Here is a 23,224-nt window from a genome sequence, read left to right as displayed (position 1 = left end):
CTCTGAAAAATCAATCTCATCCACTACTAATCGATCGTGCAAGATTAAAATGAAATTGATCTAAAATCAATCAAATCTATTTTTTTTTACCCAGCCCTAGTGATAAAACACAAATAGAGGATGGAAAAGGAATGATGATCTGGACACTGAGCGATGGAATATCCCCCCTTCAGTCAGAGAACTTCCAGACAACCGCAGGGACAATAAGGAACCATGTCAGACTCCAAACTGATCAAAGACATAAATCCAGCTAACAGCGCTAATTCCAAGTCATTATTCATTAGTAATAATTGACATGATACTGCGTTTGTTGTACCCCAACAAACATAACCCCAAGATTACACTTCTCCTTCTTCTTCTGTGTTCAATAGCACCGCCAAGTGGACTGGAGTCATTCAGTTTTTATATGTTCAACTCGGGAGTGTCTGCTGAACAAAGTGCGATAACTAGTGCTCCAATTCGGTACTGGTTCAGTCCAGTACTTGGCTTATGTGAAAACAGATGAAGTTCACCTCATGATCTAGTTGTAGTTCAATATTTCAATGCTTTCCTCGGCAGCTGCAGAAGAAGAGTGGTGTTGGAGGACTATTCTCCTGAAAATGTGAATCATTTTTGACAGTTGAGAACGTAACTCATTCATTCATTCATTATCTGAACCTGATTTATCCTCACTAGGGTTGCTGGAGCTTATCCCAGTTACTCATGGGTGAAGGCGGGGTACACCCTGGACATGTCACCAGTTCATCACAGGGCTGACATATAGAGACAAACAATCACTCTCTCATTCACACCTATGGGCAATTTTAGATTAACCTCAGTGCTACGTAACTGATTATTTTTTTAATTATCATGAACATATTTTTGCCTCCATAGTGACAGAAGAGTGCACGTATGTTCGTAAAAGTTGAAGGAAAATAAATGACTGAGGATTTGGATGGAAACCGTGCGTTTGTGGACGAACCTCTCCTGTTTGAGGGCATATTCCAGCATCTTGATCCGTCTCACCAGGTCTTTCTTCAGGTTCTCCTGTCCTCGTCTTTCCCCCTGTAGGAAGGCGATCTGAGCCTGGAAGCAGAACAAGAACAGGACGACACACATCAGGTTAACACCTACGTATTTGTGTTTTATCTGTAGTTTATGGCTCAGTCAGCAGGAAACACTAAGTCTGTTTACATTCACACTAAAACTCTGATCATTATCCGATTTTTGGAGTTTATTAGTGATCATGTAAACAATATAATCTGATCTGTTTTATCAGATAACATCTGTAATCTGATTATGAGAAAACAGATTAACACACCTGGAGCTCTCCCCAATACTCTACTGTCTTCATGCATGTATACTTGTTAATCTGATTTATTTAAACATCTCCATATGTGGAAAAAAGAATTAAATTGTAGAAAATGGAAGTGACCTAGACAAGCATGAGCTGAAGACAATAACAGGAAGTTTCATTCTACTGTCACTACTTATGTATAAACTCTGAAAGAAATCCAATAATGGACTAAAACATCTAAATCTGGGTTTATCGATTACTGTATTTCTGAAGTGCATGTAAACGCATCAGATCTGATTATTTTACTCCCAATAAAAACAGCTTCACAACCTAGTTTTGGTCCAGTCATTTTGTTTGTGAAACTCAAACTTAATCTTAGTGAAACTGTCTTATACCGAAAACCTGGTTCAATAAATAAAACCGTTGATTCATTTTGTGTTTAACCGATGTTAATGTTCAGGTTATTCATTGCTGCCATCCGTCCACAGGTCAGGGGGTTTTGTGGCGCCACCCCTGGTTCCAAAGCCTCCTGGGAAACAGAGACTGGACTGACTTTTAGGCTTGTGACTCTGAGTGATCCGTCTTAAACCCCCCGCCCCTCCTCGTCCAATCAGACGATGGACGGACGTGAAGAACGTGGGAACAGCCACCATGTGACCAACGTCAATGGGTTTAAACACATGGACAGATGAGTAGAAGACGCTCACAGGGGAAATCAGACACAAAACCTTAAAAAACTAACACGTTTATCCTTAAATACATACAAGGAGAGATTTATGACTTATTTGATTTATTAAGTAGAGAATTATTTATAGAATGAATTCAATTAAGATTTTTCTTCCTGAAAATTAGAAAAAAATTGAGATTACTCCTTGGAGATTTTTTTTTGTTCACAATGAAACCTGTTTGACTCATTAAATATAAATTGTGAATTTGTTTCTCTAGTCAGATATAGCATTTAGTTTTCATGAAGGAAGAGGATTTTTGATGAGTTTTGTTTTGATATGTTAGAGCCAGAGAACAATTAACAATGAAAAATCACCCAAAACACTGACGAGATTTAATATTTTTATACAAAAACCTCTGTAATAAATTGGCTGTAAGAATCTGAAAATCTGCTTATGTAGGAATGAATGGGATTTGTTATGATGATCGCATCGAATTAGTAAAAAAACTGTAGTTAAGGAATAGGAACAACAAGAAACCTGAGTGTTTAACCCAGTTTTTCAACCTTGGGTTCGTAACCCCACGTGGGGTCACCTGGAATTCAAATGGGGTCACCTGAAATTTCTACTAATTGATAAAAATAAAAAATAAAAATTATGGTACTAATAAAAATATTTTTTAATGATTCAATATATATTTCATTATAATTAAAATACCACACAGTTTTCCTAATAAAAATCAAGTTCAAATAAAATGTAGGATATAATATCTGAGAGGGCATATCTTGATTTGGCCTGATCATGTGACTGCCTGCGTTACTAGCTTCAACCTGCTCGGACACAGTCACAGTCAGAAAATGGACCAAACAGACTATGGAAAGATTTTTTTGCCCACCTGGCCCTGCTAAGACATCTCCAAGAGAAAAATGTCTCCGTTTTGAGTGTCTGAGGTCGCCAGAAATTTGTGACGTCAAAATGGGGTCACGAGCCAAAAAAGGTTGGGAACCACTGATTTAACCCTTTCATTCCCACCAGATCCAGTCGCCATTTTGTATTAAATACATTAAAATCTATACAATAAAATCATTGTCAATATAAATGATACCTTGTTAAAAAAATTAGATTCTCCACAATTGAGTCACTAAGTTTATTTTACAGTTTTCCTGAACAACAAAACATAAAAGGTTATTATATCAGAATAGGTTTAGATCAAACCTCCTGATTCGTGAACATGAAGTGTTTTCAATCTGAATAAACTGTTATTCTGATTATAAGTGGATCATTAGGTTCCACAGACTCATGTTTATTATACATTTTACTAGTTTTTACCTCTATCTTCATTGATTTTGTGAGATTTTGGCATAAATATGCACTATGCCTCTTCCTGGCCCTGATGCTGATTACAGTGTGTTTACAGCATCTCCGATCACAGTCAGACGAATCCTGGAGCTGAAATTAAATATAACATCTGACCTGGTTTTCACACAAACACAAACCGACGTCAGAATAAGCAGAGTGGAGGGTCGAACCTTGGGGGGGGGGTGCAAGGATGACGTCACAGATCTGATTGGTTAACAGCTGAGTCCCAGCGATCAGGAAATGCACAGTAACTACATTATAATGTGGATCCGTAAAACCACAATGCGACAACACTGAAAACGCATTTAATGTCAGAAATCAGCACGAGTCTATCTGACAACAGCTTTTAATTCAACTGACCATTGAATGCATTTAATTCAGAAATGTATCAACAACGTGAAATTACACTGATGGATTATGACAAAACATGCAAATAAAATGCAAAAAAGCAAAAAGAAGCAGAGTCTGGACCTTCTCAGTCCAACCCTTGAAGTCCTCAAAGGAGAACATTCACCTCCAGTCTGACAAAGGCTTCAGAAAACAGGAAAAGTGGAAAGTCTGCAGATCATGATGCTCAAGGAAAACAGTTAAAAACACCCTCAAACTGGTTTCCATCGTCTTTGAAGGTCACGTTGCTTTTTAGTGGAAGTTTTCATGAAGAACGATTTAAACACATAAACCATCGATTTCTTTCTCACGCTTATCCAATCATCTCACCAACACTGATAGGGACTTCATGGTGCATTCAAGTGCACCTCACTCAAAAATCTGTACTCAAATGACCACTTGTGGTCTTTAAAATGGGAGAGTTTACATTTTTACTTATTTTTCTTCATTAAACCTGTTCCTTTCACCTAATCTGTGTTTATTTTCACCTATTTACCAAGTTCCAAAATGATTTACACCTTATAGGTAATAAGCTCTACTTTCACAACAGTTCCATTTTAAGTATGTGGATAAAATACAACCAGAACTACATCGGGTTAAATTTAATTGAAACAGTTTTTTTGAATAGAATTAATGATGGAGTGGACCAGTCATGTGACCTCATGACACCAAACAAGTAGGAAGTCCCATTAGCTTCCATCACTACCCAGGTGAGTCTTTCACTAATTATGTTTTGTTGTTCAGGAATACTGAAAAATAAACTTAGAGACTCAATTGTGGAGAATCAAAGCTTTGTACCTTGGTGTAACATGTATATCGACAAAAGTTTAAATGTAGAAACTGGTGATAAAATGGTAGGAATGGAGAGGTTAAATATACTCACATCTTTTTTGATTTCACACATTTCTATAATGCCTTAACACAGTTTAGTGAAGGTTTTCTTGCTCTAATCCTTCCTCCTACTTATACAGAGCTTTAAACTTCAGTGACTGAGGCAAAATCTGCAGAAATCTGAAGCATCACAAATCAGGATTCACTTTAGTTTTTTTTTTTTGTCCTAGAAGAGTTGACACTGAGCTGCAGCTGATCATGTGCTGGTGTTGCTCAGTGCATTGGATTTACTGACAATAATGTACAGACCAATCCTCCGACCGGGTCTGGGATGGGAATAACCCGGTTGGCGTCGGACACCGCAGGCGTCCACGACCGTCACTTTCAGCCCGTTTTACACATGAACTGACTGAAGCGCATGTTTGCAAACCACCACGGCGCTGCAGAGTAGGAAGTAGGACACACAGGCCTTCATTCACGACCCGTTGGATCTGGGTCGATCCACACTCGAGGCGACGGCATCTGCATTTAACCGAGAAAATGATGATGGGAAACCTCATTCTAAATGATGAGACGAGCTCTGAGGCCGAAAGACGACGAGGACTGGACGTAAACGACAGTACAATGCAGAACTTCAACAAGAAATAACACATTCTTAACCCATTTACGAATCTGGAAAATCAGTGTAATACTGGTCAGAGCTGACGGTGCGTTCAAGGACCATCTGACATCCGGTGCCTCGGTTGGTTGGGTTCGTTTATTCACATGGAACAAATATTAAACAATTTAAGAAAAGCAGCCTCGCGTCACGATGATGATTAGATCATCAGACAATAAAAACAATATCAATACTGTACATTTATTTTGTCTTTCCGGTACATTTTAATGCTAATAAGATATTTTACCTTCTAATCGTTTTTAACGCTGTGACAATGTTCACTCAGGACCAGAAGCCTTTAGACGGTGAAGAAGTAGAAGTAAAGATGAGACATTTTTATAACAGTCATAATTATCGACGTCGACTGATACGAAGGTTTTCATCATCATTTAGATGTTTGTAGAAAGAAAAGCCCCAGCTCATTGATGAAGTGATGTAATGAACACGATTAGACCAGACGCCACATCCCTCTGCTTTTTACCTTCTTAAATGGGACATAAAATAGAGTAGAAGTAGAGCACCATGATGTTTTCATCATCGTGCAGATGGGACCGCAGATGAAAAGTAGTTATTTTTTACTAATTCTGGCATATTTACATGGGTGTATTTTTATACAGCGATGTTCATAAATGTGCATGGTCCCTATTAAAGAAACCAATAAATTCAGTCCATTAAACATTCACAGCATCAGAATGTATTTGGAAAAGCCCTTACTGTTTCATTTCACATCAACTATTTCTTCTGAAAAATGAAAACAGAAAAAAAATGCCACAAATGAGGAATTTTTGTGAAATTCAGGGGGTGTTTTTGCATGAACCTTTCCTTGTAGGATCTTCATCTTTCTTTCTGACCAAATATTCATTTTTTAACATCCGTTTGTATTTTGTAAAAAGTTCTTATTCAATCCTTCCAAACCTCCGTCCGACTCTGACTTGAAGATGTGAAGTTTTCATCTGTGATGCTCCTTTATCTGTTGCCATGGCGTCAGAGGATTCTGTGTGGGACGGCGTTTCTGCAGAGCTCTGGGGGCGTCGATTTTCATAATGATAGATTTTACTGACATGTCTGAATGTCAGGCAGTAAAATGGTTTACAGCGAAGACGGCTGGACCAACACTGTCTTTGGTTTCGAAAGGTTGGTTTCAGAGCTGAGTCATGTGATGCAGTCATGTTTAGCAGGTTTCTACAACAACAAACAACACTAACAACACTCTGCACAAATGCACGTACACTATAAGGACAAAAGTATTGGGACTAGGGATGTAAACCATTAATCGACTAATGATTAATTGTCAATAAGAATTTGCTCGATTAAATTATTAATTGTTGGTTAATTGCCCTTGTCCACCTGTCCACACCTGTCCGAAGGCTGCTGGTTTGTCCGCACTGCGACGCCGTGGCTGGGATAGCTGGTCATCGGAACCGGAGAATGGCGTTGATGAGTTAGAAAGTCTTTATGGACATGGTGGCGCGAAAAACAGACTGGCTCATCTGTTTGTGGGAGCAGTGCACCCCCGCATAAATACATGCACAAATGCGGGGTCGGTATCAGAGCATTTTCCCTGGAGGTTGGTCTAGTCCACGGTCAGTGAGACAGAAGTTGAAAACATCCTCCAGGCTCCTCATTCGGGCCACAGGTATGTAAAGCATTTGTGAAGCTTCAGGAGGTAGGGAAAAGATAAATGAGCGACAAGTTTTACTTTCACTTCTGTGGGGGCACGGACTGCATTGCCCCGTACCCCATAGTATTATAAGTAGGACAGAAAGTGATGCACGCACGCTCGCGGTTACCAACCAACACGTATGCATCCCCTGGCCATACTGCGCGCGTGCGGCTGAGAAACACCCCCCCACACACACACACACACCTACAAAACACACGCAAGTGCACCCCCCCATTACACAGCGCCATATCAACAGATGAATTCCACAGGAAACACTGACTATATCCAATGGTTCAATAAATCAATCATTAAAGAATATGATTATGCTTTTTTTCATTAAGTGTATAAACAATATTTAGCTTTTATTCTTATAGACTGTATTGGAAAAGAAATTCAGGTTCTCAGGAAAATCGCTGCTTATCAATTAATTATTAATCCATCGATAAGGTCAACCAACTAAAGATTAATGAATTAATCGATCATTTGCATCCTTAATTGGGACACGCTGAATTCTGTGGGGGCACGGACTGCATTGCCCCGTACCCCATAGTATTATAAGTAGGACAGAAAGTGACGCACGCACGCTCGCGGTTACCAACCAACACGTATGCATCCCCTGGCCATACTGCGCGCGTGCGGCTGAGAAACACCCCCCCACACACACACACACACCTACAAAACACACGCAAGTGCACCCCCCCATTACACAGCGCCATATCAACAGATGAATTCCACAGGAAACACTGACTATATCCAATGGTTCAATAAATCAATCATTAAAGAATATGATTATGCTTTTTTTCATTAAGTGTATAAACAATATTTAGCTTTTATTCTTATAGACTGTATTGGAAAAGAAATTCAGGTTCTCAGGAAAATCGCTGCTTATCAATTAATTATTAATCCATCGATAAGGTCAACCAACTAAAGATTAATGAATTAATCGATCATTTGCATCCTTAATTGGGACACGCTGAATTCAGGTGTTTTTTTTTCACAGGAGTCTGGGCTCCAAAACAATGACAACTGTCATAATATAGTTTTATTTTGTGATAAATATCATTGTACTGGATTTTTAAAATTATTGTTATATTTGCTTCCAAAATGCCTGAGTTTTTACTTAATTTCCCTCAAGACTGATTTTTTTTCATCCATTCATCATTTTTTCCAATGGGGTCAATGATAGTAGAGATTTGAGGTTTTGTAGAAAATCAGTAGCAGATTGTTTCATCTAACAAATCAACAGTAAGCTTCTTAAGGTCACCTCATTTGGTGTTCAGGACTATTCAGAATGTCAAACATACAACCCAATGGTCAAAACAAGCCACTAAAGGATCCGAACTGGTCCGTGGGATGAACTTATGAATGCAAAAATTACGCTGAAGACATAAACAATCGATGGTGTAAAAAATCTTTTTAGTTCAGGTTCCACATACAGACCAATGTGATCTCAAGTAAAATGACATCAGAATAACAAATAAATAATAACTCAAAATTTTTTACTGATTCTTGGTTTTTGGTGAACTCCAGATACGTGGAGAAGACGTTGAGGTTAAACCTGACATTAATGCGCTTTGTGTCAATACTTTGGTTTTTCTGACCATTATGTGAATGCACTCATTGGTTCCATAATTATCATCAAAACAAGCAGACATAAACCTCCAGCTCCTCCATAAAACCACAGCTCATCCACAAACAAACATCAGACACAGACTCATTAATCAAAACCAGGTGATTCCAGGAGCTATATTTGCATTATCTGACCATTATCATCACTCAAAGTCAGCAATTATACTTGAAAAGCCTAATTTTACTGAATGGACACTATCAAGGGCACATTCTGGTGGTACTGATAGTCCTATTTGCACTGGTTCATCAATTTGTTTTTGTTTTGTTTTTTTATGCAAATAAACTCAGTAATGAAAACATTAGCATCTAATCTGACAAATATGGGATGTTTCCTCTGGAGCAGTAGTTCCTGAAACAATTTCATAACCAGATTTAAAAGATAATTAGAAAAACACAGGATGTATAATGTGTTTTAGGGTGTATTCACATCTACTTCGTTTGGTCCATTTAAAACAGACCAGAGTTTGTTTCCCTTGGAAAGTCTGGACATTTTTTTTAGGTGTGAATACAAACATGCATACTCTGATTCGAATCAAACAAGTGGACCGAGGACACCTAAAAGAGGTGGTCTCGATCCACTTCCAAACGGACTCTGGGCCGGTTCACTTCTTATGTGAATATAACCGGCCTTGAGCTAAAACAAACCACAGGTAGTCGGAGCTAATAGCAGCAGCCATGAGCTGTGGACAGATGTGGAGCAATGAGGAGATTGAATGTCTCTCTGACATCTGGTCAGATGCCCATATTACCAAACTGGCTCCGAATGAGCTGTTCTTGACAGTTAATGTTATTTTCATAAATTTGTGTCTGTAAAAATAGAACACATATTCTTAAAATGATAACTACGACCACCATGTTTGTTTTCATCAACACAGACCATCTCTGATTCACCCTGCCCATGACTTTTCTGTCCAATGCCAGTGCAGTTCGTCACATGTATGTTTCCGTTTACAAATTCTGATCCACTAGCAGAAAGTGAAATGAGAATTCAGTCTGACCCAAATGAAAAAAATAAAGTTCGCATTTGATCTGAATCAAATAAGCGAACCAAAGGACTTTCCAGGTGTGAATAAACCCATATATCCTTTATATTTACAGTGTGATCTCTTTGGTTGTTTTATTGAATTTTTTTTATGTCATTTTCATCTTGTGTCTGCATGCCTTATTAGGGTTAACATTTATTGACTGAACTTCAATCTTTATTAGGAAAACAATGATGATCTCTTGTATAATGGGATAAACTTCCTTTTTTGTTTTGGTTGTTTTCTGTTGATAAGTTGTTTTGGGGTTGTTGGTGGTTGTATTGTGATTTTTATGTCAAAAATAACACAATCATTCATGATTATAATATTCTTGCCGACCGGCTCTGTAACATTTTGGGTCCAGATCCCACGTTTGAGAAACACAGCGTTAAAGGCTCCTTTGTCCAATGGCCAATAAAAGGCAGCTCCATAAAAACTGACTGAAATGAACCACAACTTAGTTTTAAGATTTAACAATAAAGTTATAAACACAGAAAGATCTTGACTCAAATGAAGATGAAAAATATCAATAATTTCACAGTCTGTCAAGAATAATTAAAGGAAGTATAAAAAAAAAAAAATCAATATATGAGAAGGACAGTGTGTTTGAGTGGAACTTGAACTGAAAGCCAACCTTATAAAACCCTTCTTTAATGGACAGAAATGACTAATATTGAGCTTGGAATTGAGTGGTTTTACACTGGGATGGACTAATCTCCTGCCCCAAAACAGAGCCACCTGTCCAATGCTCAGAGGTGTCTTTACTCTAAATACAGGATGAAACTGGGTAACCCACTTTTTCCAAACTCCAATAAGGCCCTTCTTCTTTTTTAGGAAGCGGTTGTTGCTCTACATCCGACCGATGAATGCCAACGATCCACGGCAATTCATAAAATGTCCACCAGGAAAAGGTCCAGTGCAGATCCTGTCCTGTGCTTTATAATGAACTCATGTCATGTTTGTACTTGAAAAGTTGAAGTATTTCTCCAGTCGTTTCCCAGTGGTCGACCTCAACCCGACCCCTTTGCTTTCTGCTGTTCACTGGGTTTCATTAGAACTGGACGACTGGGATGTAAATCTGTAGAAAGTGAACATTTAATCCTGATAGTTGTTGCTTTAAGCTCTTCCTCCTGAGCCGCCGTCTTCCTGGAGTCAGAATGAGACTAGAGGGTCTGTCTCTGTTTTCTTTAAGAAAACAGGGATTAAATGACAGACGGATTAAACAACATCAGATGAAGACATTCACCTCTGAACTCTGACTACTCATGAAGGAAGGTCAAGATGGAAACATGGAGGTTGAAAGCACTCACTGTCAAGACGACACATACTGTTAATATAGTGTCGAACAGTGCATCATAACTAGGGATGCAAATTATCGATTAATTCATTAATCATTAGTTGGTTGATCTTATCGTTCGATTAACGCATAATTGATAAGCTGGAATTTGCCTGAGAGCCTGAATTTCTCTTGATAGGGTCTATAAGAATAAAAACTAAATATTGTTTATACACTTCATGAAAAAAGCATGTCATATTCCTTCATGATTGGTTTATTATGCCATTTGATACAGTACAGGCAATGACATTTATGGAGTAGGACTAAAGAAATTCAACAGAGAAATAAAATGAAATAAATGGATCTGAGGAGGAGCAGTTTAGAAGAAATGGACATTTCTGAGTTTGCATCACTACCTGACATGATGGAGCGAGATTTCAGCGGAGATGCCCCCCCCCCCCCCCCCTCTCTATTTTCCCATGTCCACTGGGGTGACTGCGGGACATACTGCAGACATACCAGGAGCCTGGAGGATGTTTTCCACTTCTGTCTCACTGACCAGAGAGTCCAGATGACCATGGACTACACCAACCTCCAGGGAAAACGCTCCGATCCAATATCGACCCCGCATTTGTGCATGTATTTAGGTGGGGGTGTACCACTCCCACAAACAGGCGGGCCGGTCTGTGTTTTGATTGACCATGTCCCTAATGTCCCTAAAGCGATTCTAACTCATCAACACCATGATCCGATTCGATGACCAGCTATTCCAGCCGCAGCGTCACAGCGCAGACAAACCGGCAGCCTTCGGACAGGATGTGGAAAAGGGCAATTAACTGACAATTAATAATTTAATTGAGCAAATTCTGATTGACAATTAATTGATAGTCGATTAGTTGTTTACATCCCTAATCAAAACGGTTGGATGTATGTCACAGTGAAGGTTTGGTTTAGGCCATAAACTGGACATAAAACCTGGACACAGGTCCTATGAGCTGGGAGATATGGACAAAAAAGAAATCTGAAACGTTTCCTGGTTAAATAAACTCAAATTAAATGGATGAAAAGTTTAATCAGTGTTGTCCAAATCTACATGTACAGGAGTGGACTCTATTTATTGTTGAAATCATGTCTCTTCTTCTATAATAGGTGGCGATATTCACTCTTTCAGCTTTTTAATGCCCCACAGACACAACAATAGTCAACAGTTTGATTACAATCATCATCCCAGAGGTAAACTGGAGCCAAAATGGACAACAGTGTAAATCTGTACACATGAGACCTTGTGTCTGCTCTAGTTTTTGTGCAAATGAGATGCATGATGCTGGAATTCGGATGCAGTATTTGGGTCAGAACACCCTGTCCGGTTCCAGTCTGGCTGGTCTGTTTACATGCAGGAATAGATCCACTTTAATCACATTATCTGGGTGGGTTAGTCCCACTAGGAAAACTTCAATTTCAGTCAAGCTAACATGTTTTCATGTACTTTGAAAGTCCAGTTTTAGTTGAAATGATGGAATAACTCATTCTTTTTAAGTGTCATGTAAACCCACTGACTGATTATTACCTCTGCCAGGAGGTGCTGTGATCGCTTTGTTTTGTGTGTTTGTTTGCATGTTTGTTTGTTTGTTAGCAGGATAACTCAAAAATTATGGACAGATTTTCATGAAATTTTCAGGAAATGTTGATACTGGCACAAGGAAGAAATGATTACATTTTGATGGTGATCGTGGGGGGGACAGATCTGTCTTGGCGGAGGTCTGCACTCACCGAGTGCTTTTCTTGTTCTAAAAGTGTTTGTTTTTTGGCATAAAATGTGCTTTAAAGTCATGATGTTGGGCATCAGAGAACAACCATGTTATGAACATTAGTGAAACATCACAACACATTACATTGCCCTACACTGTATTTTATCATCTTTACTCTTCATTTTGTCATGTTATGTTATCAAATATGTTTGTTAATCTCTTTCTACCTTCGATGACCAAAGTGATGCTCTGCTGACACATGTTTTGGCTAATATTTATGGCTCAAAGTTGTCTTTATTATCCTTGCAGGGAAATTCCATCTCTGCATTTTACCCATAATACACACAGCACTTAACATTAGCATTAGAATTGGCACATTAGAGCCATGAGCTGCCATTGAAGGCACTCAGGGACCAACTCCAGACCTTCATCAGTACTTCTGTCAATGACACTGACAGCAGAATTAACCTGATATAACCTAATCATTAAGAGTCACTCAGAGTACTTCTACTTTTACCACATTATCTTTAGTTCTACTGGAGGGAATCTACCACCATATAATGAAGATTCAGTTTTTACAGATCCAAATATCCATGATTAAAGCTGTAAATATGTCATGTCAGAGGGCTGTATCATAATAGATATCAACAACTACACATATAATGTCTGCAGTTTTTACAGATCACAAAAAATTCGGTTGGTTTCTTCACCTCTGACTGTAAAACACAAGTAACACATTGGCGGCGTGGGAGGGAGGACTCAGCTGAACAACGCTAATCATTAACACAACATAACAGCAGAAACTGGAGCTCTGTCTGAACCCTGAGAGGCTGAAGATTCACAGATAAAACACACTTCAGAGGTATTAGTTTTACGGTATTTGTCCCTGCTGCCCGTAGGACTGAGTGGGACTGAAAATGATAATGAATGATGATGTATTTAAGGTGATGTTACATAATTTACACCACGAAGAGACAGGACAAACTGAATATTGTAGAACCTTTCGGAGCCAGTGTGGATTTATGTGTCCATGTATGTACTGTTTAATAATTTAAGTTGAATGAAATGAATGAAAATGTCTCCATTACAACTGTTTTAAGAAAAATAAGTGAATTCTAACAACATCATGTCTCATTTTATCTTTTATACATGTACATTACAACTTACAGATCATGGTGGATCTACAAATACTTTAGTAACATTCATCTGTTTAACTGTGATCAAAACAACTTGTCAAGACTCAGTGACATTTGTAACGGTTAATGTCTTCTGTGTGATTTTTACATTTTGCAAATTCATCCCTTGGGCTGGATTGGACTCTTTGGAGGGCCGGTTTTGGTCTGCGGGTCAAATGTTTGACATCCCTGGTCTAAGTTTTTTCACAGCTCTTTTCCTGCTCCAAACTGTGCCTTTAAAACCCATTATCAGTCAAACTCTAACATAAATATGTAACTGGCTTTGGGCTTGACATGGTCCAAATGTTCACTCTGATCAGTGGAAGCAGTGACGTCGGTGTAAATATTATCACTGACTCCAGACACAGATACCATCTCAAACCACGTTATCACACTCTGCAGATTTTACGCCTGTTTTTGCAGAGGTCTACATATAATTCCTATTTGACGGATGTTAAATTCAGACTTCATGGTGATCACAACCCCCAGCCACCACATCATACCATGGATGTGACAGATCTTCACTCAAGGCAAAGATCCATAACTGTGAAGCTCCTCCTCAACATCCTCATTATCATCACCTCCTCCTCTCCTGCATCTCCTTGCTCTCAGCAGCTTATCTTCCCTTCTCGTTCGCCTCTTCAGGAGGAATAATCCTCTCTTTGCTCCAGATTTAAGCAGTGGGAAATCCCTCTCCCACAATGTTGCCCTGTTTCCAGAAACACTGCACCAGTTGGTTCATACGACAGCAGCGAGAGGTTACACATTAGGACATAAACCGGAGATAAAGAGTCAAAGAGACGAGATGTACAGTGGTCAAATGTTAATGTTCACAAGGCATTGCTAATGTTGATAACAATGACAAATCTGTCAGTTTCCAAAGGAACAAAAAATAACAAAAAAGGAACAAAAGGAGTTTGGTGATGTACGGCAGCTTCTATGATCAATGAAAACTCAGGAAAATACATCAAAAAGTTGCATAAAATTACAAGAATTAAGAGCAACTCACAGGAATGGGTTGAATTCAAGGATCCAGGACTTATGTAAGTGTAATACCACTGATGACCACTAGTCCCTGCTCCAAAAAGCCCTGGTTTTTGAGGACTTCTTGCTCATTAATTCTCTACATTAGATCCACATACATATACCCACACTGCCATCCATCCTCTGCATTCATTTTGTCTGTATTTCTGTCTGTCTCCTGGAAACTTATAGATACAGACCAAATGCAGAATATACTTCAGTACCACCGCGAACTATGGAGGGTAATGTTGAGATTTAAAGATAATTTAGCAGAAATGGTAGAACTTTTCAAAGAAAAACAATCAACATATTAACAACAACTAACCCTCCAAAGTTTATATAAGTACACTACCATTAACAGCCACTAGATGCTGTTCCAAAAAGCCCTGGTTACCAGAGACTGATCTCATGAAATCGCGTTGTATGTCTCGCTAGTTCTTATGGCATTTGGCGTACTATACATATGCATTTTTGTCCTTTCAAGTGTTATTCATCCCCATTTTGGTCATTTTACGCCAAGCTCTCCAGTTCACATACCCATAACCCCTAACCTTAATCCCAACAGCAGCCCTAACCCTAAGTGTGTGGTATTTGATGCAGCATGAATATACATATGTAAAGCTTATAATGCGTACAGATAACATGCCAATTAACGCAAATTAAAAGTGGCATGTACATTTACACAATTTCACGGTATCATGTTGGGTTTCCAAAGACTAAAGGTTAATTTATTCCTTGCATTAGATCTTCACACATATATACCCACAGCACCCAAGGTATAACATGTCTATGTTGACAAAATTTTATTGTAGAAACTTTCACTTTCAAAATTCAAAATGGTGACTGGATCGATGGTCATCTAGTGTGAATGGAGAGGTTAATCTACATTTAATACTCCAGCAAGTATTTAGACATTCATTATTATTTTATGGTCATTTATTTCACATACTTATCATGATAAAGCAAATTCATTTGTAAACAAGAAAAGCACTTGGAGAGCACACACCTCCGCCAAGGCAGATCAGTGGGCCCCCATGGCCCCCCCCCTCGCCCCTCCACCCCCTACTGCCACCAAAATGTAATCATTTCTTCCTTGTGCCAGTATCAACATTTCCTGAAAATTTCATGAGAATCCATCCATAACTTTTTGAGTTATCTTGCTAACAAACAAACACACAAAGCAAAGTGATCACAATACCTCCTGGTGGAGGTAACAAATATTTCTATAAAATGTCCACATGGAGAGGCCTGTTTCTCACATGTTGAGTTAAAGTCCTGACAAATAACAGATAATTAAGGCATATTTCAATATGTGTCATTTTAGATAGAACCTTTGTGTAGTTTGATCTAATATTGATGGACTTTTATTCTTTTTTAGTCCAACAAGAGGCAGTATTTTTTAACGAAGTGACTACTGACAGTAGGTAAATCCGACATAGATATAAATTAGCCACTGGGACGACATTCAGAGTGCAGAATTCCACAGGACCACAGCACTGAACTGTGACACAGAACTGAAGTCAGACTGCACACTACCACATCGAACATGTAGCTCCGATCACCTTCTCCAGCCTCCAGAGCAAAGATCCATCAAACAACATACAGAGTATTTCGAACAGTAATTCCTATTCCATACTATATATACCAGGCATCACCAAATGGCGGACCTCAGTCCGAACCCGGACCCAGTGATGGTTCTGCCCAGACCCGTGACCAATCTCTGATAAATTTACAAGAATAGATCATTTTCGTGGAGTATTTTTTCCGACGGTGGCGGCTGTAGACAGCGGGTGCTGCTACTCCAGTTAATACCACAATAGCTTCACCTAGATGAGCCAATCAACCCCTGTGTTTACTCTGCATCCACACCAGAGCAGAGAGGAAGAGACAGTGATGGCAGCATGTCTCACTCCAAAACAAGGAAAGTTGATGTGGAAAACCGTTGTTTTTTAGGGCGCTTTCACACGGCGTACCTGAGTCCATACTGTACTAGGATACGGTCACTCCTTTACTGCAGATGTTGCATTCACAAGCACGTACCGCAGCCTGTACCCCAGTATGAGTGGGTGTTACAGGGCTGAAACAGTAGGTGGAGGTGTGGAAGGAATTCTGTCGCTATCCAACAAAATGCGGAAGTCAGAAGAAGACAAACACTTACCTATCTGTTATTAGCCTGTTTGAGACAAAGAGAAGAGAAGAGAGTGAGTTTATTCACCTCTATTTGTACTTTTTTATTTATTCTATTCTGAGGTTTCTGTTTTCTTTAATCTGAAGTAAAGGCCTTAATGTATTTGCTTGGGACTACTTTTACTTACGGTAACAGAGCTAGCTGTGTACTCTGTTAAACATTTCCTGCATTGAGAATTGACAATAAATATTGTTGAAACCATATGAAAATGTGGACATAGGGGAAGGCTCAAAAACACAAGTTGGACTTCAGTTTGGACCTTTTACTTGGAGGAAATTTTAATAACTGGACCTCAGTGATTTTTAATTGAATACCCCTGATATATACTATCACCAATTTGTAGTTTCTTCCATCAATTGCCACAGTACTGTGGTAGCAAAATGCACAAAAGAATGCACTGAAGTATACGTCATATCACCACAGTGCTGTGGCAACAAGGGGCTAACGAGTAAAAAAAAAACAAGAGGTGAATGAGTTCATGTAACAGTACCCCTGACTGGCTCTAGTACAGATGCTAACATTTGATTGGTCTGTGGCAACAGACAAATGAATATTTTGTGCCACAGTACTGCGGCAGTAGCCATTGCCATTTTTAAATAATGGCACAAATGTTCACTTGGACTCGAGGACGAACTGAGTGGAATCTGGTGGTCAAAGGTCATCACTGTGACCTCATAAGTCACAGCTCAGTAATGAAATATTGCACTGTTTAGGAATTACAACCATTTGAAACAGGGTTTGTCCTTATGCGGAGGCTCAAAAATAGACACCTGATTGACCATCAACTTTATGTCCAGATGTGCCCTGTTTCTGGGTATTCTACGACAAATGAAGCAAATTAAAGGTTTAATTTCTAATCCACAGTGGCATAAAGAGGCTTAATAACTACATCTGGATCACTATCCATATACTTATGGACCTGACTATGCTTTGCACTGTGCACCTTCATCATCTGGACAGAAATTAACTGAATTTGCTTTAAACTTAAATTGAATTGAATAGATTTTGGAGGTCAAAGGTCATCATCACAGCCAATGCTCAATAATGAGGTGTGAACTTTCAGCTTTAATTCAAGGGGTTTAAACAAAAATACTGCATTAACTGCGCAAGAATTACAACCATTTAAGACATAGTTTGTCCATATTCAGAGGCTCAAAGTAATTGCACACCTGATTGACACATATGGTTCACAGATGAACTGAATAGATTTTGGTGGCCAAAGGTCAAAGTTCAAAATCAGTGTGACCTCAGAGATTATGACGCATACATAGAGGATGCATCTGACTCACAGGGTTTTTGTTTGACTGTTCGAAGCTCTGATCTGTCAAATCTGTGCCAGTTTTGACAACTATCTGTATTATAATGTGTTTCTACTATAGAGTAAGTGCATCCATGTGAATCTGGTTCAATGAGCTCCACATGTGCATGCATTTGGATGGTTTGGGTGACAGATTTGTTTCTCTGGAGGTTCTGCTTCCGCTCTCAACCACAGAGATGTAAATTCATGCCGCTATGGGGGACACCGGACTGGAAAGAGGACAAAACAAAGCCTCCTCAACACAACCGCCCTCAGCTTGTTCTAGTAACGAGCTCACATTTCCCATAATCCCTCCCTTTCTCTTCATTTCTGTTCTTGGCACATGTCAGCTTCCCACTCTGCAGGCATCTGAACAACCCAAACCCACGGAGGAGGTTTTACAACAGAGGTGAAGAGATGGATGGAGGTGTAAATGAGACTGGGGACAAGAGGAGGAACGTCTTCTGATTCGATGCCCAGAGGAAGACAAGTGCAAGATGCAGTGAGAAAAGAGGGCGAAGGGGGAAGGGCTTCGAATGAGCAGGAATAGCACCGTGACGAAGCCTCTTGCCCACTCGCTTCCCTCCCCTCGGGGAGCGTCGACGACATGCGAGCTCCTCTGAAGTCTACAAGTTTAATTAGAACAACATAAAGCCTGGAAGAGAAGAGGAGGAAGAGGAGGAGGAGAACAAAGACAGAGGAAAACCCTCGTCAAACAGTGAAGACCGACACTGACGTCTACGAGAGAGGAGACTTTTTGCATTTCATCCTTTTAAGATGGGACAGATGATAAACCAGCTTTTTGTAATTACATTCTGCACTCTGACCCACTTCTGGATAATCCACTATGGACCATGACACAACTAATTTCACAGTAATTTGCTCCTGCCATTTAGAAATCTCTGAGAAAACCAAAGTTTTCTCAAAAGCAATTACTTTTATCTCCTGTGGCTCAGAAATGAAAACAACCACACCATACCAAAAGATTTATTCTCAAAAAAGGGACTCAATGTGGTATAAAAATACGATTGCTGTTTTCTTATATTAATCAGCACTGATAGTTATGACTTATAATTCGATAATGCCACCAGGTTGAAGGGCATCATACGATGGTTTGGAGATTCATCACACTTCACGTTAAGAAAATAAACCAAACAGATGAAGCATCAGAAATTAACCATCAGTCATTTTCCATGTGCTAGTGGGAAAAATGTGTTATGTTTGTTGCCTTTTTTTGTGCAGAACAAAAAAACATAGCCAAAAATTACAGCTTTGCAGTTGATTTTAGGGAAAATTTCCATAATTACCTTTCAGTCGGTCTGGTCCTAAAAACAATAAATATCCAACCATGTTTAAAGGCTGTTTTTTGATCCTACATGAAAAGTGATAAAACCAGTTGATTATTTATGGTCTTAGATTTTTCATAAAAGATGTAATGAAACGACAAAAGACATAAGATGTGACAACAAAAATTCAGCTGTAGTGTTGTATTTTAAGGTTATTTTGCAGTGGCGCCGCTGCAGAATTCTCAGCGCTGCTGCAAAAAACCCAAAACACTTTATCCTGAGGTTGGGGTTCCAATAAGGGGGGGTAAACATGACAACAGAGGCACAGAATGTGGGACAGACGGTCAGCGTGTTATGTTTGACTTTCAGTTTTCGGTAGTTACAAAGAGTGCCCCCACCCCCATACCCCTCCATACCCCCCCATACCTTCACTGATCTCCTTCACTGTGCCGAAAATGTATCGAACCAAAAAACGTACCAAATCGAAATTTTTCTGTACCATTACACCTCTATTACAAGCCCATCAGTGGAAGGAAACAGCACCCTGGGACATGTTGAATGTGAAGTATAGAGCTGCACAATATACCGTTTGAGCATCGACATCGCGATGTACGTGTGCGCAATAGTCATATCGCAGGTCCTTTAATGTAAGAGGCAAATGAATTCAACGTGATCTCATCTAATTTCAAGGGTACCTGACGCACACTGCACACAGCAATCCACCAATCACAATCATTCTTAATCAGTTTGGAGTGAGTTACTGGTAACAATATTGAAAAATGAGCAACGAACAAGAGAAAATCAATGAAGACTTGGTGCCAAAAAGAAAAGCGACGTCAGTTATCTGGAATTATTTTAGCTACAAGGATGATATTGAAACACATTCTGTATCGATAGGGCCTTGCACCAGTTGCCACAACAAGAGGCAAAACAACTAATTGGTGTGACCATTTACATCGGCACCACACAGCTATTATATCCTCCTGAGTAGTTTTTCATATTGCAATATATATCGCAGGTAGGGATGTAACGATATGAAAATTTCATATCACGGTTATTGTGACCAAAATTATCACGGTTATCATTATTATCACTGTATTGTTGAAATGTGTTCAAAATGTTCAAAAAGTACTATACACACACTGAAATAATGTAACCAAGCTATATTTTGAAAAAAAAAACAACAACAACAAATGAAACAACACACACCATGTACTTTCTGTTGCAGAAACATTGAAATATTAACATGTAAATATCAAGCATACAAATGTGCATTAAAGATGGCACCTTATGATCCAAAGCAATATCTGCACTAGGGGTGGGAATTAATAGGATTTTATCAGTATCAATGCCATTGTCCATTCTGCTTACCAGTCCAGTTCCTTATCAATTCTCCTATCGATTCCTGAGTGTTTTTTTGAGTGGGAAAAAAAGTAGTTGGACAGGTCATAGTGGAGTTTGTTTGACCATTTTCCATATCAAATCATTCACAATGTCACACATATACACTATTGTACACACACAAACAGAAAGTGAAACACAATCGTATCTTCCTGAACTGCTTAATGAACAAATGTAAATATGCTGAAAGAATGAGGATTTTAAAACATGTTAGGGTGATCTGCTTCTCCAGGAAATGAGCAGTATCACTGTGATTTTCAAAGTGCAGTAATCGAACACGGTTATCATGATAATTAGAATTTAAACGGTAATACTAACCGTCAGAAATTTTACAGCGGTTTATCACTGTACCGGTAATTGTTACATCCCTAATTGCAGGGTTAAAAAAAAATCAGAATGTCAGTTTTTTCCAATATCGTGCAGCCCTAGTGGAATATGAAAGTGGAACTCCAACATCCCAGGTCAGAAAGGGTTAACAGACCTTTGGCAAACATGACTGACATTTGCAAAAAGTCAGGACCTGATGTGCAGACTGGATGTGCAATAGCTCACCAAATCCATTTCTTTGGAAATTTGGAATCATTCAACATCGTACCATCCCAAAAGAATGAAAAGCTGTCCCACTATGATGGAGTCTTAAGCCTTAAACAGTGCCGCCTACAGAGGCTGATACCATGCAAGGCCTCGACCCCCCAGGGATTGGAGTAAATTGACCATTTGGTGGAGGTCCAGAGATAGTGATTTATGAGATGAACAGAAGAATATGGCCTCCTGTCATCCCCAGAGAAAACACTGAGGCTGTGGATGAAGAATAAACGAGTAAAAGATGAGTACACCACCATATCGGCCTAATCTGCCCCCAGGGTATTTATGTTTTATTTATCTGCTCTAACTGTAAACGCTGCTAATGATGTGATCTGTTCACAGTTACACATCACAACATAATAAATAACACAATGTACGCACATAAATATTTAAAGCACTGAAGACAGACGAGGCGCAAAGAACCCTGGTGTTGGACTTCTGTACTCTAGTTTTGCACACATATGGTAATAAAAATGGCCCAAAATTATTTTATATTATGCATCTTGAATTAAAAACATTTGATTTTCATGCAGCAGCCCCAAGCATGCCCATAATTCTGCCACACATCCAAGAAAAATGCTACAATAATCTAAGATTATGTGAAAATAAATGGACAGTTTACATTTCTCTCCATGACAAACAGGAACCACAGTCCATAAGTTCCGCAGAATTTAGGAAAACCCTGGACAACTACAGCTCAACGATACACATTTACACTGTTGAGAGATTCACATGCAGATAAAATATGACAATAAACACTTTGTGAACCACTAACCTGTGAAAATAAAGACATTATCACCACAGCATGGCTTCTGATAAACTCAGAACACTGTGAATCCTCTGTCTGTGTGAGCCATCATTCGATTTTACTTGTTCCAAATTAACAGAAATGATAACGAGGCTCCTTTAAACTCTTCTACTCGACTCGCAGTGTCTGGGTGTGAACGACTGTTATTATCCACGATCATTACCATCATTATCTTGTGTCTGATAAGCACCTTGTTAAGTGGATCTAATTCCACAGGACCAACATTGCCCACTGAGTCCGGGAATCCTGTTCTGGATTTAACAAACGTGAACCCACACAGAGGAATCCACTGTGTGTTTGTGTTTGGGCAGAGTCCACCTCCGCTCCACACTTCTGAACTCCACTTCTCTGACACTCAGATCCTGCCAATCCTCGCTTGCCTCATACTCGTCATGTTTGTGTGTCAGTGTGTGGGTGTATTGTGTATTGTGTTCAGAGGATTTTTGCATGTGTTTGTAATGCCGTCAACACACTCAGACTCACAGCTGTCAATGCTGTCAAACTGATGGAGGTCAGAGGTCGCACACGCCGACAGGTTTTAATGGAGTTGTGTAGAGTTAAAGAGACACCACGGCGTCCAGGTTCCCCATCCTGGACCCCAGAGACCCCTCACCACATTGGAAACAACATCATACATGAAACAGAAAAGATTAAGCTTGAGCGGCATTCAGTGACGACAACAAATATCAGCTACAAAACACACAGCTCAGCCTCAGCTCGTCAAAGGCTGATTTAATCTCTCCATAAGATACTTGTACACACAGAGTCAAAGAGACGAGATGTACAGTGGTCAAAGGTTAATGTTTACAAAGCATTAATAGATGTCGATAACAACGACAAGACATACCAACCAAGAATCCAAAGTCATTCTTAGGAGTTTAGTGATGTACAGCCGCTTTTCTGGTCAATGAAACTTAGGAAAACACCTCAAAAAGTTGCATGAAATT

At 39.3% G+C, this 23,224-nt stretch overlaps 1 protein-coding gene across 2 annotated transcripts in view; it reads right to left on the bottom strand.

The window, feature by feature from the left end:
• strn (striatin, calmodulin binding protein) overlaps positions 1 to 23,224 on the bottom strand; it is a 73,761-nt gene that overhangs the window by 40,166 nt on the left and 10,371 nt on the right. For both annotated transcript variants that reach the window (XM_030160159.1, XM_030160242.1), the window contains exon 2: positions 962 to 1,065. In XM_030160159.1, the coding sequence (XP_030016019.1) occupies positions 962 to 1,065 (104 nt within the window). The remainder of the gene's footprint in view (positions 1 to 961; positions 1,066 to 23,224) is intronic.

This window comes from Sphaeramia orbicularis, chromosome 1 (assembly GCF_902148855.1).
Source record: "Sphaeramia orbicularis chromosome 1, fSphaOr1.1, whole genome shotgun sequence".
Classification (NCBI taxonomy): Eukaryota; Metazoa; Chordata; class Actinopteri; order Kurtiformes; family Apogonidae; genus Sphaeramia; species Sphaeramia orbicularis.
The sequence above is the reverse complement of the archived record's forward strand: the minus strand, read 5'-3'. Positions and strand labels throughout refer to the sequence as shown.